This window comes from Marmota flaviventris, chromosome 3 (assembly GCF_047511675.1).
Source record: "Marmota flaviventris isolate mMarFla1 chromosome 3, mMarFla1.hap1, whole genome shotgun sequence".
Taxonomy (NCBI): Eukaryota; Metazoa; Chordata; class Mammalia; order Rodentia; family Sciuridae; genus Marmota; species Marmota flaviventris.
Genome location: NC_092500.1, coordinates 139,112,701 through 139,126,913, shown reverse-complemented (window position 1 = coordinate 139,126,913; position 14,213 = coordinate 139,112,701). Strand labels below are relative to the sequence as shown.

Below are 14,213 nucleotides of genomic sequence, written 5' to 3'. Positions count from 1 at the left end.
GTTCTTTCTGACATTGAATGGGGAGAAATGTTTTGAAGCTTTTTTTTTTTTTTTTTTGCAAAATGTTTCTAGAAGCACAAACGGACAGTGAGCTTTCTCACTTAAAAAAAAAATAATACAAAAGTGTTAATTATCTGGTATGGGTAGCTTTTTTGGGCAGCAGGAATGTGGACCCTTATACTACTTATTATGAAAAGAGAAGCCTCCATTAATTTTATTGACTTGAATAATATTTTAATTATATATTTGTAAATTTAAGTAAGTATTGAAGATAATGTGCAGGTAATTCAGATACCCTTTAAGCAATTATTGGGAGAAAAAAGTAGTTTTTGTTTTGAACTTTATATTTATTAATGCTTTACATATTTTTTTTTTCTTGGTAGAGTCAACTGGATGTGCCCTTTAAAGTTAAAGTTGGTCATATTGGTAAGCTGTATTAGTGGAATGCCCTTCTTGCCCTGTAATGATATATTTTAAATATTTCTGAGCACTGCTGAAAATAAAGTTATCATGTATTCTTGTTTAGGTAGGGTTTAGTTGTATGGCTTAAAAATATTGTGAGATTTATGTACTCTTGCCCAGTACTTGATACCTTCATAATTTAGAAATGACACATTCTAGTAGGTTTTAAAATTGAGTTGGGGGCCACCAGGTACCTTAAGTGTCTTTGTTTTCTAGGTTTCTGAGTAATCACTGTTGCTGTATTCTGATTAGTACTGGATATATGATGTGAGGATGAGGGTTTGGATCATCCATGTACTGTCACCAGGAACCAATCTGAAAACTTGTTTCTGCTCTGGATTTTTTTCCCTAGGTTTCCAGAATTTCCAGAAAATACTGTATAATTTCTTGTTTTACATTTTTTATATTTTAAATTTTATTTTTAATTATTTATCTTATGTTATTTTTTTGTGGTTCTGGGATCAAAGATAGGGTCTGGTATGTCCTAGGCAAGTGCTCAACCTCTAAGTTAGTACCCCAGCCCCTTGTTTTTGTATTAATTTACCTGTATTTATAGTGCATACTTTAAATATATTGATTGAGTAGAAACTGAGTGTAAAGTTTCAACATGTTTAATAAAAACTTGTCATAATTCTTAGATTATATTATGGTTTTATTTTAAATATTGTGGAAGATGATAAGTGTCTTTAGTTGGGACTTTGAAATTTTTGCTATATTGTTTTTGAAGTGGGATTCTATAATGTTATTGAATATGTATTGGTCCCATTGAGGAACTGGTATTTTGAAAGTTTACATAAATTATATTATGAAGGTTTTCACAGTTTTGTGTATTATAGTTGGTATTGGACCATATACCACAGAAAGTTTTCATCACCTTATATTGCCAAGACTTGAATTTTGTCCCATTCCTCCACCCATTTAAAGGCAGTTTAGCATAAGTAAAAGGGTGGGGGGGAACGTCACCCATTATTTTGCCCCCTTACATTTTTCTTTTTGGAGTTTTTGATTGTGTACATGTATATATTTTAAATACTTATAACCATGTTGTATTTATGTGTAATAAGGATTTCTTATAATCCAAGTTGACTTGAACTCATTTATTTCTTATGGTATCATAATAATCCTATAAATGCATATTTGGGTATGGTGAATAATCCCCATTAGTCCATTGTACAACAGGTAATATATTTAAGATAGCTTTTAAAAATTTCAATAAGTCATTGAATTCTTAAAATAATTATTGTCATATTTTATTGTATATTAATTTAACCTCATGTATCAGGAGGGAGTGGTGGGTAAAGCTCAGTGATATAATATGTGCTTTGTAGGCATAAGGTGTTGGGTTTGATTCTCAGGCACCACCTCTTTCCCACCCAAATGTGTGTGTGTGTATGTATACGTGTGAGTATAGATATATAAATTCATATATATGTATATGTATATGCATGTATATACATATGTGTGTATATAGATATCTAGTTCCTTTCGATGGACCTATTTCCTTTAGATCATGCATTCCTCTTTTTTCTTGCTTGCTATTGTTTAAAAATGATAAGGTAATGTTTAGTGGTAATACAAGGTAATGGAAAGAACTCTGGACTAAACAAGATAATTTGGAGAATCATTTAAGGTATTTGTTTGCATACCTTTCTCCTAGTACCTATCGTTCTTTTTTTAAAATTTTATTTATTTATTTATTTTTAAAATACACAACAACAGTGGAATGCATTACAATTCTTATTACACATATAGAGCACAACTATCGTTCTTTAATATTATTATTATTGTTTATTTTTTCCTTCTACTAGTCACTTTCTTTTTTAAAATTCAATATTTTTAGTTGTAGATAGACACAATACCTTTATTTTATTTATTTTTATGTGGTGCTGAGGATCGAACCCAATGCCTCACATGTGCTAAGCAAGCACTCTACCACTGAGCTACAATCCCAACCTGACACCAAGTTTCTGGAGAAGAAGTCAGTTTAGTTTTTATTGTATCCTCACCACTTAGCATCTTCCCTAGTATATATAATAGGAATACAATTTGTTGAATGAGAAAACATTTCCAAATGTGTGGTACAATGAACATATTGTCCCCTTGCCATTATTGGATATAGTTAGTCTTATTGATCTTTCAAAGATCTCTTCTAAGGCAGAATAAAATAGATGGATGGTAAATGTAGGTTGGATGAATATTTTCATACTTTTTTTTTTTTTTGACTGTAGGTAATCTTAAACTTAGAATTCCATGGAAAAACCTTTATACTCAACCATTTGAAGCTGTATTAGAAGATATTTATTTACTCATAGTGCCTTCTTCCAGTAAGTCAAATATTAAAGTTTATAATTTACTCTTTTTTATAGATGGGAAAACCTTTATGTTTTATAATTATATTTGTATAAAATATTTTGGGTGGTATTTTGGAGATATTTTAATATATAAATTTGGTATATTACTTCAAATAAAATTGGCTTTTATTCTAAATTTTTGTAGACGATGAATTAGTGATTTTTTTCAAAGGTAAATGTTAGAATGAGTATATTTAAATTTAAAGTATTTAGATTCTTCCTTTTAATGCTTCTATAGGAATAAAATATGATCCTTTAAAGGAAGAAAAACAACTCCTAGAAGCAAAGCAACAGGAATTAAAAAGAATAGAAGAAACAAAGCAAAAAGTAGTTGATCAAGGTAAAAAAACCAAACAAACCTAAAAGTGCTAATAAGAAAGTGTAAAAAAACAAATATTTCTCATAATAGAATGTTTGTCTCTGGAGGCACTGAGATTATTTAACAAATATGAGAGAATCTTATTACATGGAGAATTTTAATGTGGTTTGTATTTTGTCATGTATACAAAATTTTTTACCTTGCAGAATTTATCTTAAGGCATAAATACTATGTCTGGTTTATAAGGATAAAGGTCAGCTTTTAGTGATAGCCATTAATTTTATCAAGTGTATTTTCTTACCTTTCTAGTCCTTGCTTTTGTATTCTCCTTGTATCAATTTTTACACTTTTGAAGATACTTAGTATCTTGATATATTTATATTTGCCATAGACTGTTTATTTGCTTTCTTACTTCACATCTTTTCCTATTCAAATTAGACCACATGGTCCATTATTACTATAAGCCCTTTTTCAGTGGTATATGAGGTATCCTGCATCTCTTTATTTTCACTTCCTAGTCAGCATCTCCAGCTACTTTTTACATGCTGACTCTTTGCTTCTTTCCCTAGTGGATTTTTCTTCTTAGCTTAAACATACTGTAGCCTCTCCTTTTTTAAAAAAATAAAGTCATCTACCTAATCTAGTCCTTTGCTTATCTTTTACTCCTCTGTTATTCCTTGAACAGCTAAGCATCTTTAAAATAAAGCATATGTATACTTCACTATTCTTGCATTGATTGTTTTTAAATGAAAAGTGAACTCCAGAAATAAAATGTTTTACCTGTTGACAAACATTAGTGGAGATTTAGCATAATCTCTGGTAGTACCACATGTAAATCTATTTTCTTTGTCAAACTTTTTTCATATCCTCTATATAGTCATTCGTAGGCATTTTCTTTTTAAAATATTTATTTTATCAATATAATAAACAGTACATAACTTTAAAGCTAAATAGTACTATAGTACCCAAAGTTAAATAAACAAAACACTTCTCACTTAGCCATATACCCTACTCCCTAAAGAATTATCATATTGCTAAATAAGATACATTTCTATTACTTGATTTATTAAATTTAGACTGTGTGTGTGTGTGTGGGTGTGTGTGTGGGTGTGTGTGTATGTGTATAGTGTGTGTGTGTGAATGATATAGTGATGGGACTGTGAAGATTGACCGAGTAGTATAAATGTTTACCGTTGAGCCAAATAGTATACTCTAATTACATAGATTTTCTTTTTTTACATTATTCTAATTTGTTATATATGAGCACAATTTTTTTATATCTCTAGTTTTACACAAAGTAGAGTCACACCATTTGTGTCTTCATACATGTACTTAGGGTAATGATGTCCATCTTCTTCTATCGCCTTTCCTACCCCCATGCCTTCTACTTTCCCATCCCTTCCCTTTTCCCTATCTAGAGTTCATCTATCTTAAGGCATAAATAATATCCTTTATCCTTATAAACCCATGCCCTCCTCCAACCCCATTATGAATCAGTATCCTTATATTGGAGAAAACATTTGGCACTTTTTGGTATTGGCTTACATCACTTAGCATAATATTCTCCAACTCCATCCATTTACCTGCAAATGCCATGATTTTATTCTCTATTCATGCTGAATAATATTTCATTGTGTATATATACCACATTTTCTTTATCCATTCATCTACTGAAGGGCATCTAGGTTGATTCTACAGTTTAGCTGTTGTGTTGTGTTGCTATAAACATGGATGTGGCTGTGTCCCTGTAGTATGCTGTTTTTAAATCCTTTGGGAATAGACCGAGGAGTGGGATAGCTAGGTCAAATTGTGGTTCCATTCCCAGTTTTCCAAGGAATCTCCATACTGCTTTCCATATTGGTAGCACCAATTTGCAGTCCCACCAGCACTGTATGAGTGTGCCTTTTTCCCCACATCCTCGCCAACACTTATTGTTGTTTGTATGCATAATAGCTGCCATTCTGACTGGAGTGAGATAAAGTCTTAGAGTAGTTTTGATTTGCATTTCTCTAATTGCTAGAGATGATGAACATTTTTTCATATATTTATTGATTGATTATATATCATCTCTGAGAAGTGTCTTTTCAGTTCCTTGGCCCATTGATTGATTGGGTTATTTCTTTTTTTTGGTGTTTAGCTTTTTGAGTTCTTTATATACCCTAGGGATCAGTGGTCTTTGATATGTGAGGGGTAAAAATTTGCTCCCAAGATATAGTCTCTCTATTCTTTTTTTGCTGAGAAGAAGCTTTTTAGTTTGAATCCATCCTATTTATTCTTGATTTTACTTCTTATACTATAAGAGTCTTATTAAGGAAAGTGGGGCCTAATCTGACATGATGGAGATTTGGGCACAGTTTATCTGGTTTAATTCCTAGGTCCTTGATCCACTTTGAGTTGAGTTTTGTGCATGGTGGGAGATAGGGTTTTAATTTCATTTTGTTGCATATGGATTTCTAGTTTTCCTAGCACCATTGTTGAAGAGGCTATCTTTTCTCCAATGTATGTTTTTGGCACCTTTGTCCATATAAGATAACTGTAATTATGTAGGTTAGTCTCTGTTCTCTATTTTGTACCATTGGTCTACAAATCTATTTTGGTGCCAATACCATGCTATTTTTGTTACTATTGCTCTGTAGTATTGTTTAAGGTCTGGTAAAGTGATGCCACCTGTTTCACTCTTCTTACTAAGGATAGCTTTAGTTATTCTGGGTCTCTTTATTTTTCCAGATGAATTTCATGACTGTTCTTTCTATTTCTAAAAGGAATGTCATTGGGATTTTGATTGGAATTGCCTTAAATCTGTATAGTGCTTTTGGTACTATGGTCATTTTGACAATATTAATTCTGCCTCTCCAAGAACAAGGCAGATCTTTTCATCTTCTAAGGTCTTCTTTAATTTCTTTAGTGTTCTATAGTTTCCATTGTAGAGGTCTTTCACTTCTTTTGTTAGGTTGATTTCCAAGTATTTTATTTGTTTTGAGGCTATTATAAATGGGTAATTTTCCTTTCAGAGGATTTGTATATCAGATATACAGAAATGCCTTTGTTTAATGGGTATTGATTTTGTATCCTGTTACTTTGCTGAATTCATTTACTAGTTCTAGAAGTTTTCTGGTGGAATTTTTTGGGTCTTCTATGTATACAGTCATATCATTAGCATAGTGCTGATTTGAATTCTTCCTTTCCTATCCATATCCATTTAATTTCTTTCATCTGTCTAATTGCTGTGGCCAGTGTTTTAAGAATTGTGTTAAATAGAAATGGTGAAAGAGGGCATACCTGTCTTGTTCTAGTTTTTAGAGGGAATACTTTCAATTTTTCTCAATTTAGAATGATGTTGGCCTGGGGCTTTGCGTAGATAGCTTTTACAAAATGTCAAGATATGTTCCTGTTTTTCCCTGGTTTTTCTAGTGTTCTGAACATGAAGGGGTGCTGTATTTGACAAATGCTTTTTTTCTGCATTGATTATCATTAGATAAAATCATATGATTCTTATCTTTAAGTCTCTTGATGTGATGAGTTACATTTATTCATTTCCGTATGTTGAACCAAACTTGTATCCCTGGAGTGAACCCCTTGTGATCATGGTGCATTATCTTTTTGGTATGTTTTTATTTGATTCGTCAGAACTTATTGAGAATTTTTGCATGTATGTTCATTAGTGAAATTGGTTTGAAGTTTTCTTTCTTTGATGTGTCTTTGCCTGGTTTTGGAATCAGGGTGACATTGGCCTCATAGGATGAGTTTGGAAGTGCTGCCTCTTTTTCTATTTCCTGAAATAAATTCGAGAGTATTGGTATTAGTTCTTCTTCAAAAGTCTTGTAGAACTCGGATGTGTATCCATCTGGTCCTGGACTTTTCTTGGTCGGTAGGCTTCTGATGGCATCTTCTATTTCATCATTTAAAATTGATAAATTTAAATTGTGTATATCATTCTGATTCAATTTGTGCAAATCATATGACTCTAGAAATTTGTCGATGCCTTCAGTATTTTCTATTTTATTGGAATATAAGTTTTCAAAATAATTTCTAATTATCTTCTGTATTTTTGTAGTGTCTGTTGTGATAGTACCTTTTTCATCATGTATGTTAGTGATTTGAGTTTTCTCTCTCCTTCTCTTCATTAGCATGGCTAAGGGTCTGTCAATTTTATATATTTTTTTCAAAGAAGCAACTTTTTGTCAATTTTTTCAGTTGTTTCTTTTGTTTCACTTTCATGGATTTCAGCTCTGATTTTAATTATTTTCTGTCTTCTGCTTTTGGTGTTGATTTGTTCTTCTTTTTGTAGGGCTTTGAAATGTAATGTTAGGTCATATATTTGTTGACTTTTTTTTTTTTTTTTTTTTTTAAGGAATGAACTCCATGCAATGAACTTTCCTCTTAGTACTGCCTTTATGGTGTCCCAGAGATTTTGATATGTTGTGTCAGTGTTCTCATTTACCTCTAAGAATTTTTGAATCTCCTCCTTGATGTCTTTTGCAACCCTTTGTTCATTCAGTAGCATATTACTTAGTCTCCACGTGTTGGAGTAGCTTTTATTTTTATTTTATCATTGATTTGTAATTTTTTTTCATTATGATCTGATAGAATGCAGGATAGTATCTCTACTTTTTTGTATTTGCTAAGAGTTTCTTTGTGGCATAATACATGATCTAGTATAGAGAAGGAACCATGTGCTGCTGAGAAGAAAGTGTATTCGCTTGTTGAAGGATGAAATATTCTCTCTCTATATATATGTCAGGTCTAAGTTATTGATTGTATTATTGAGTTCTGTAGTTTCTTTTGTTTGGAAGATCTATCTAGTGGTGGACGTGGTATGTTAAAGTCACTCAAAATTATTGTGTTATGGTCTGTTTGATTATTGAACTTGAGAAGAGTTTGATGAATGTAGATGCTCCATTGTTTGGTGAATATATTTTTATAATTGCTAAGTCTTGTCGGTGTATGGTTCCCTTGAGCAGTATGAAATATCCTTCTTTCTCCCTTTTGATTAACTTTAGCTTGATGTCTACTTTATTTGATATGAAGATGGAAACCCCTGCTTGCTTCCGCAGTCCATGTGAGTGGTATGATTTTTCCCCACCTTTCACCTTCGGTCTGTGGATGTCTTCTCCTATGAGATGAGTCTCTTGGTGGCATCATATTGTTGGGTCTTTTTAAAAAATCTAATCTGCTAGTCTGTGTCTTTTGATATGTGAGTTTAGACCATTAACATTCAGGGTTATTATTTAGACATGATTTGTATTCTCAACCATTTTTGTCATTTAATTTGACTTGGTTCTCCTTTGATTAGTTTTTTCTTTAGTGTGATACCTCCCTCTGATGAATTTTATTGTTTTTTTTCATTTCCTCTTCATGGAATATTTTGCCTAGGATGTTCTGTAGTGCAGGCTTTCTAGTTGTAAATTCTTTTTTTTAACTTTTTTTTTTATCATGGTAGGTTTTTATTTCATCATCAAATCTAAATCTTTATTTTGCTTGATATAAGGTTCTTGATTGGCATCCATTTTCTTTCAGAGCTTGATAAATGTTGTTCCAGGATCTTCTAGCTTTCAGGGTATGGGTTGACAAATCTGCAGATAACCTAATTGGATTTCCCCTACATGTAATCTGATTCTTTTCACTCCTGGCTTTTAAAATTCTCTTTTTGTTCTGTATGCTAGACATTTTCATTATAATGTGCCTTGGTGTGGAACTGTTGTGATTTTGTACATTTGGTCGTCCTGTAAGCCTCTTATATTTGCTTTTCCAATTCATTCTTCATGTTTGGAAAATTTTCTGATAGTATTTCCTAGATTGCTCATTCCTTTGGTTTGGAATTCTATACCTTCCTCTATCCCAATAATTCTTAAATCTGTTCTTTTTATGCACTGCCATATTTTGAATGTTCTACTCATGGTTTCTTACCATCTTCATTGGGTGGTCTATATTCTTTTCAAGATTATATATTTTCTCTTCATGGTCTGAGGTCCTGTCTTCCAAGTGGTCTAATCTATTGGTGATGCTTTCAATTGAACTTTTAACTTGGTTTATTATTTCTTTCATTTCAAGAATTTCTGTTTGGTGTTTTTTTTTAGAACCTCCATCATCCTATTGAAGTAATCTTTTGCTTCCTGTATTTGCTTATGTAGCTGTTTATTGAAATGATCTTTCCTGCCTGTATTTGTTCTCATATCATTATTTAATTCACAGAACATTTTAATCATGTACATCCTGAACTCCTTCTCTGTCATTTCTTCTTCTGTGTTGGCCATGGATCTGAAAATGTAGTGACTTTATTTGTTTGGTACACTTTCTTCCTTTGTCTTTTCACATTGTTCTTGTGTCTTCCCTTTTAGCAGGATTGGAGGTGTTCCAGTTTTACCATATAGGCTTATATTGTCCCTGCAGGGTTCCAGTACCTCTCCTTTGAGGGGAAGGACAATGTTAATAGTTCCCAATACAAATAACATACAACCTTAAACCAAATAGTTGTTATTAAGATGTTTACAGTTTGGTCACAATATACAGAAATGGTGAATTTAGTTATTATCTACAATATAAATAGTAGGTTTGCAAAAGGGTTTACAGTTTCTGATGTTGGACAAAGAGCCGGGAGTGAGGTGGAGGATAAGATGTTGAGTAGATAGGAGGTGAGGATGTAGATTTATTATATCTTAGGAAATATGAAAGAAGAATCTAAAGAAGAAAGTTTAGTAGCAGGAGAAGAAAGTAATTTTGGGAAGACAAGTGGAAAGACAGTAGAACACATAAACAAAAAACACATAAATATTAGAAAAATTAAAAAAATGTAAAAATAGGAGAAAAAAGAATATACAACACAACTGTAAGATACTATTTAGACATCCCAGTCCTCAGTATCCTAATTCATACAAAGTACTTGGTTTCAGATATGTTAGGGATGTGAGGGCGAGAGAGAGAGAGAGAGAGAGAGAGAGGGAGAGGGAGAGGGAGAGGGAGGGAGCGAGAGGAAAGTATAATCTTGAAGAAAGAAATAAGAATTGTTTTGGTTGGAGATTAGTATCTTTCCTGCTTTCCTTCTCTCCCAGTAGGTGGGGTTGACTGTTGTTAGCTGATATCTCTACCCTCAGGATGGTGAAGGTTACCAAAGTGGGAGGATTGGACTTGGGTGCAGGTCACCTGGAAGTGGGGTATGGCACCTGCCAGTCCCCAATTGGAGACTGCACCCCAAGGATCTCCTTTGGGGCCTGCTCATGTGATGTGAGTGCCTGGTCTTATCTCCTTATCTCACCTATAGATCTCACAGTTCCTGGTCTCTTAAATTAGACTCCAAATTGTATCTCACTCACCCTTTCCCTTTCTACTTCCTAATCAGGGACCTTTATCTCCAGAGGTCTTATGGGTTGTGCTTTGGGAGCCGCACACCTGTCTTGGAGAGTTGTTTTGTATTGTGCAGTCACTGCTAGGCTAGCGGCTGCCGGGGAGACGGGGTAATTGGGAACTATGATACCTGCTCAGCCAGTGTTCCATACTTGGAATTGCCCCAACCAAAGGTGGTGATGAAGGTGACCCAAGATGGAGGCAACTGTTTTCAGCCATGGGGTGTTGGGTCGGGTTGGGAGAGCCGGGCCATGGTGTTGGGTGATGTGTTTAGAGATTAGCTCTGTGGTGTGCAGTGTTGTGGCTGTTGGCTGTCTTCAGAACCTGTGCAATGTCCCCAGGTGCAGGTAGTCTACTGCACACAGGGGACTATGACAATGGCTGCAGAGTCCCAAGATGGAGGTGATGTGGGAGCCCCATGTTAGTAGATGGAGTCTGCATGGGAGTGGTGGCTGGAGTTCCTGCGCGTGGGCAGTGGCCAGGTGTCCTGCGTGGGAGCATTGTCTGGGATTTCTGTGTGGGTGGGTTGCCAGAAATCCTTTGTGGGTTCTGATGCTGGTGGTCCTGCTTGGGCACCTGGGAGACCTATGTTGGTGAGTAGTGGGGAGTCCTGCTCTAATGCTGAGGCCTGAAGCCCTGCGTGGGAGCAGCTGTGTGGGGGGGTGTTCTCTCTCTCTCTCTCGTGCATGCACACTCATGCGCTCAAAGAAGCAGTATTCTTACTACTTGAGTCTTAGGTCATGGAGCGACACAGAATGCTTCCTCCCTTTGGACCACCATCTTGGATCCTCCTCTAATTACATATATTTTCTAGCTCAGCTTTGTTATGTGTTTGATAATATTATTAAGTGAATTTGCATGTAATTGTACATTATGTAGAATTTTACTCTGTTTTAGTGTGAGCCTTATTCTGCTGCCCCCCCCCCCCAATGAATCTGGAGCCTGTTAGGTAAATTTTCTCCAGAATAAACCATTCCATTCTCATTTGTTTGCAAAAGGGATAATTGCTTGGCTATTAGGAGAGGACCTAGAAGTTTAACTACTTTGTATGCAGACTTTAAATCAATTCTTGTATTATCTCCCTTACCCTTCACCATGCTCCCTGATGGCCATTTTTCTTTTGTGGGGGTTTAAGCCTGAATGTTTCCAGGATTCTGTTTTCAAATTAATCTTGTGTTTCAATGGTATTTCCATTCATGGTCATTTAGAATTGAATTTCTTCTTCCTTAAGGCCATCTACTTTCTAGTTTCTGATTTTTCATTGCTTTGTCATCTGCTCTTTTTCCTCTCTTTTTTTCCTTTGACCCTGGGGATTTATTCATTTTCCCCCTTGTTTTGCTTTAATGAGGTTTTATTGAGCAATAGAGAAATTTATGCAATCCATCATGTTTAATCAGAAGTCCTTCCTATTATACTAGATCTAAAATATAAATGCGTAGTCATGCTTAAAATTCATTATTGACACCTTGTTCTTATCAGGATAAGGTTTAAACTCTTCAGCAAGATATATAAAAGCTCTTATGATAATGAATCTCATCTACGTCTCTAGCCTTATAACTGGCCCCAAATCTCATCTCCTCCATTCTTTACTCTAGCCATATTGAACTCTTTGTAGTTTACTGAATGTGTTGAGTTCTCTGCACTTTGTATTTCACTTCCTACTTTATTCAATATTTATTTGAGAGTTACCAGCATTGGATTTATAATTCAGGCAAGAAGATATAGATGAGGTTCCCTGAAGCAGCACTATAGAGTAAGAAGTGAAATAATCCTAGGATTGAGCCTTAAAGAAATCTAACATGTAGGATTGTATAGCAGAGGAAAACATACAAAAAGAGAACAAAAAGGAGTGGATAAATAATAGGAGGAAATTTGGAATTTATAGTTCTGTGGGAAAGGGGCTGTTTTAAGATGCAAACAATAGATCTTGATGAAATATATGGGTAAGATGATTAAGAAATTATTTTGTTTCTGGCATGTAGGTTATTGTTCACCTTAAAAACAGTTGTTTTGACTGAATGATGATGACAGAGAAGGAGTTATCTAACTGTGAAACTGCCTTCTTCCAAAGTTGGAGGCAAGAACATCTAGTAAAAAAAACAGAGTTGTGTAAATAGAGTAGTTGGAACTTTGAAGAGAGTCAAAATGAATTTTGAAATAGTTGTTCTAAGAGTATGAACATGTTGACTAGAGAAATGTAATAGGGTTACTGGTTGCTTGAAGATAGTGATGAGTACTGTACCATAATTCTAGTCTGTCCTGTTGTGATCTGTATTTTGTCAGCACTCACCTGGCAAGACACAAGCATGAGCATATTTTTATATGAAGTTTATATAAAATTGGTCTTATTCAGGGTTGGGTCTTTATTGACAAGGGAAAATTAGAAAAAAGAGCAAATCAGTTTAAGGAGTGGGTGAAATAATACATAGTAGTCCACCCGTGTCTGTGGGGCCCCCTGGTGTAAGCAGGAAATCTCACTATATATAAATATATACACTATTTTTTTTCCTATGCATAAATTTCTGTGATAAATTATAAGTTTAAATTGGGCATAGTAAGAGATTAACAGCAATGAAAAACAGAACAATTATAATGATATACTGTAATAAATAAAAGTTATGTGAATGTAGTCTCTTGAGAAAGTTAAGATAGATGTTAATATTTTTGGATTGGTTGACTACAGGTAGCTGAAACCATGGAAAGTGAAATGATGGGTAGGAGGATACTGTTGTTATATGAAATTTGAGCTGCATAAGGAAGTCAGGAGGACAATAGTGGGTAGGGAAAGAAATACTTATCATTTAATTGAATAAGTTTATAAGGGCAAAGGATTTTATTATGAAACAGGATTCAAGGTTGAAATATGGTCTTCTGGTTTCAAAGAGCTTATATTCTATGGACTGATTTACTTAATTATATAGACCTTTTATATTCAGATATTCTTACTTAACTCTTGTAGTTTTGAGGTGTATAGTTGATATCTTCATTCACTTTTTGTGAAGTCCTCCTGGGCCAACTGAATTAGGAGATGTAGGTAATTAGAGTAAAAGAGAGGAGATATATATATATATATATATATAGTCTATAAAGAAGACTGATAATACTAAAGGAGAAATAGTCTAGAAATACAAAAGGAGATAGCTTTCATCAGCACTTTTAAAAAGAGAATAGGGATGGTAACTGCTGGGAGCCATTAGCCAAGTAGGTATGACAATTTCCTTGCCAGCGTACCCCATGTTGCTGACATGTTGCAGCGACATTGAATGTAGGTGACCTTGCTCAAGGACCAAGGCAGATTAGGGTGTTCCCGGTTTTAAGATAATCGTGTTTAGGGTGTTCCCAGTTTAGGTTCCAGGTTTAAGGTTTAAGATTATTCCTGCTGGGAATAGGGCGTATCCTGCTGCCTGAGTTCCCCTTGAGTTCTCACGGGATTCAGACAGTATATTTTGGAGATAGAAGCCCAGTGGAGGTGGAGTTGGGCAGAGAACGTGGATTTGGGCAGAGAACGTGGATTTCCCCAGAACGTGATTGTAGACGGCTGGTGTGAGTTCGGGAATAAAGAGTTGCTGTTTGAATCTACAAGCTGTGTGGTGGCTCGTGATTGTGTGCCCAGCCAGACTGCGGCATTTGTGCCCAGCCAGACTGTGGCAGTTAACGTGTCCAAATATATTGATATATAACCAGTTTTTATATTTTTATTCTCTTAGTGGCTTTTTTTTTCCTTGGCACCAGGGATTGAA

General features: G+C 34.5%; 1 protein-coding gene across 15 annotated transcripts in view; it reads left to right on the top strand.

The window, feature by feature from the left end:
- LOC114084515 (intermembrane lipid transfer protein VPS13A-like) overlaps nt 1-14,213 on the top strand; it is a 62,525-nt gene that overhangs the window by 12,544 nt on the left and 35,768 nt on the right. For all 15 annotated transcript variants that reach the window (XM_071610462.1, XM_071610470.1, XM_071610471.1 and 12 more), the window contains exons 3-5: nt 384-426; nt 2,691-2,786; nt 3,052-3,153. In XM_071610462.1, the coding sequence (XP_071466563.1) occupies nt 384-426; nt 2,691-2,786; nt 3,052-3,153 (241 nt within the window). The remainder of the gene's footprint in view (nt 1-383; nt 427-2,690; nt 2,787-3,051; nt 3,154-14,213) is intronic.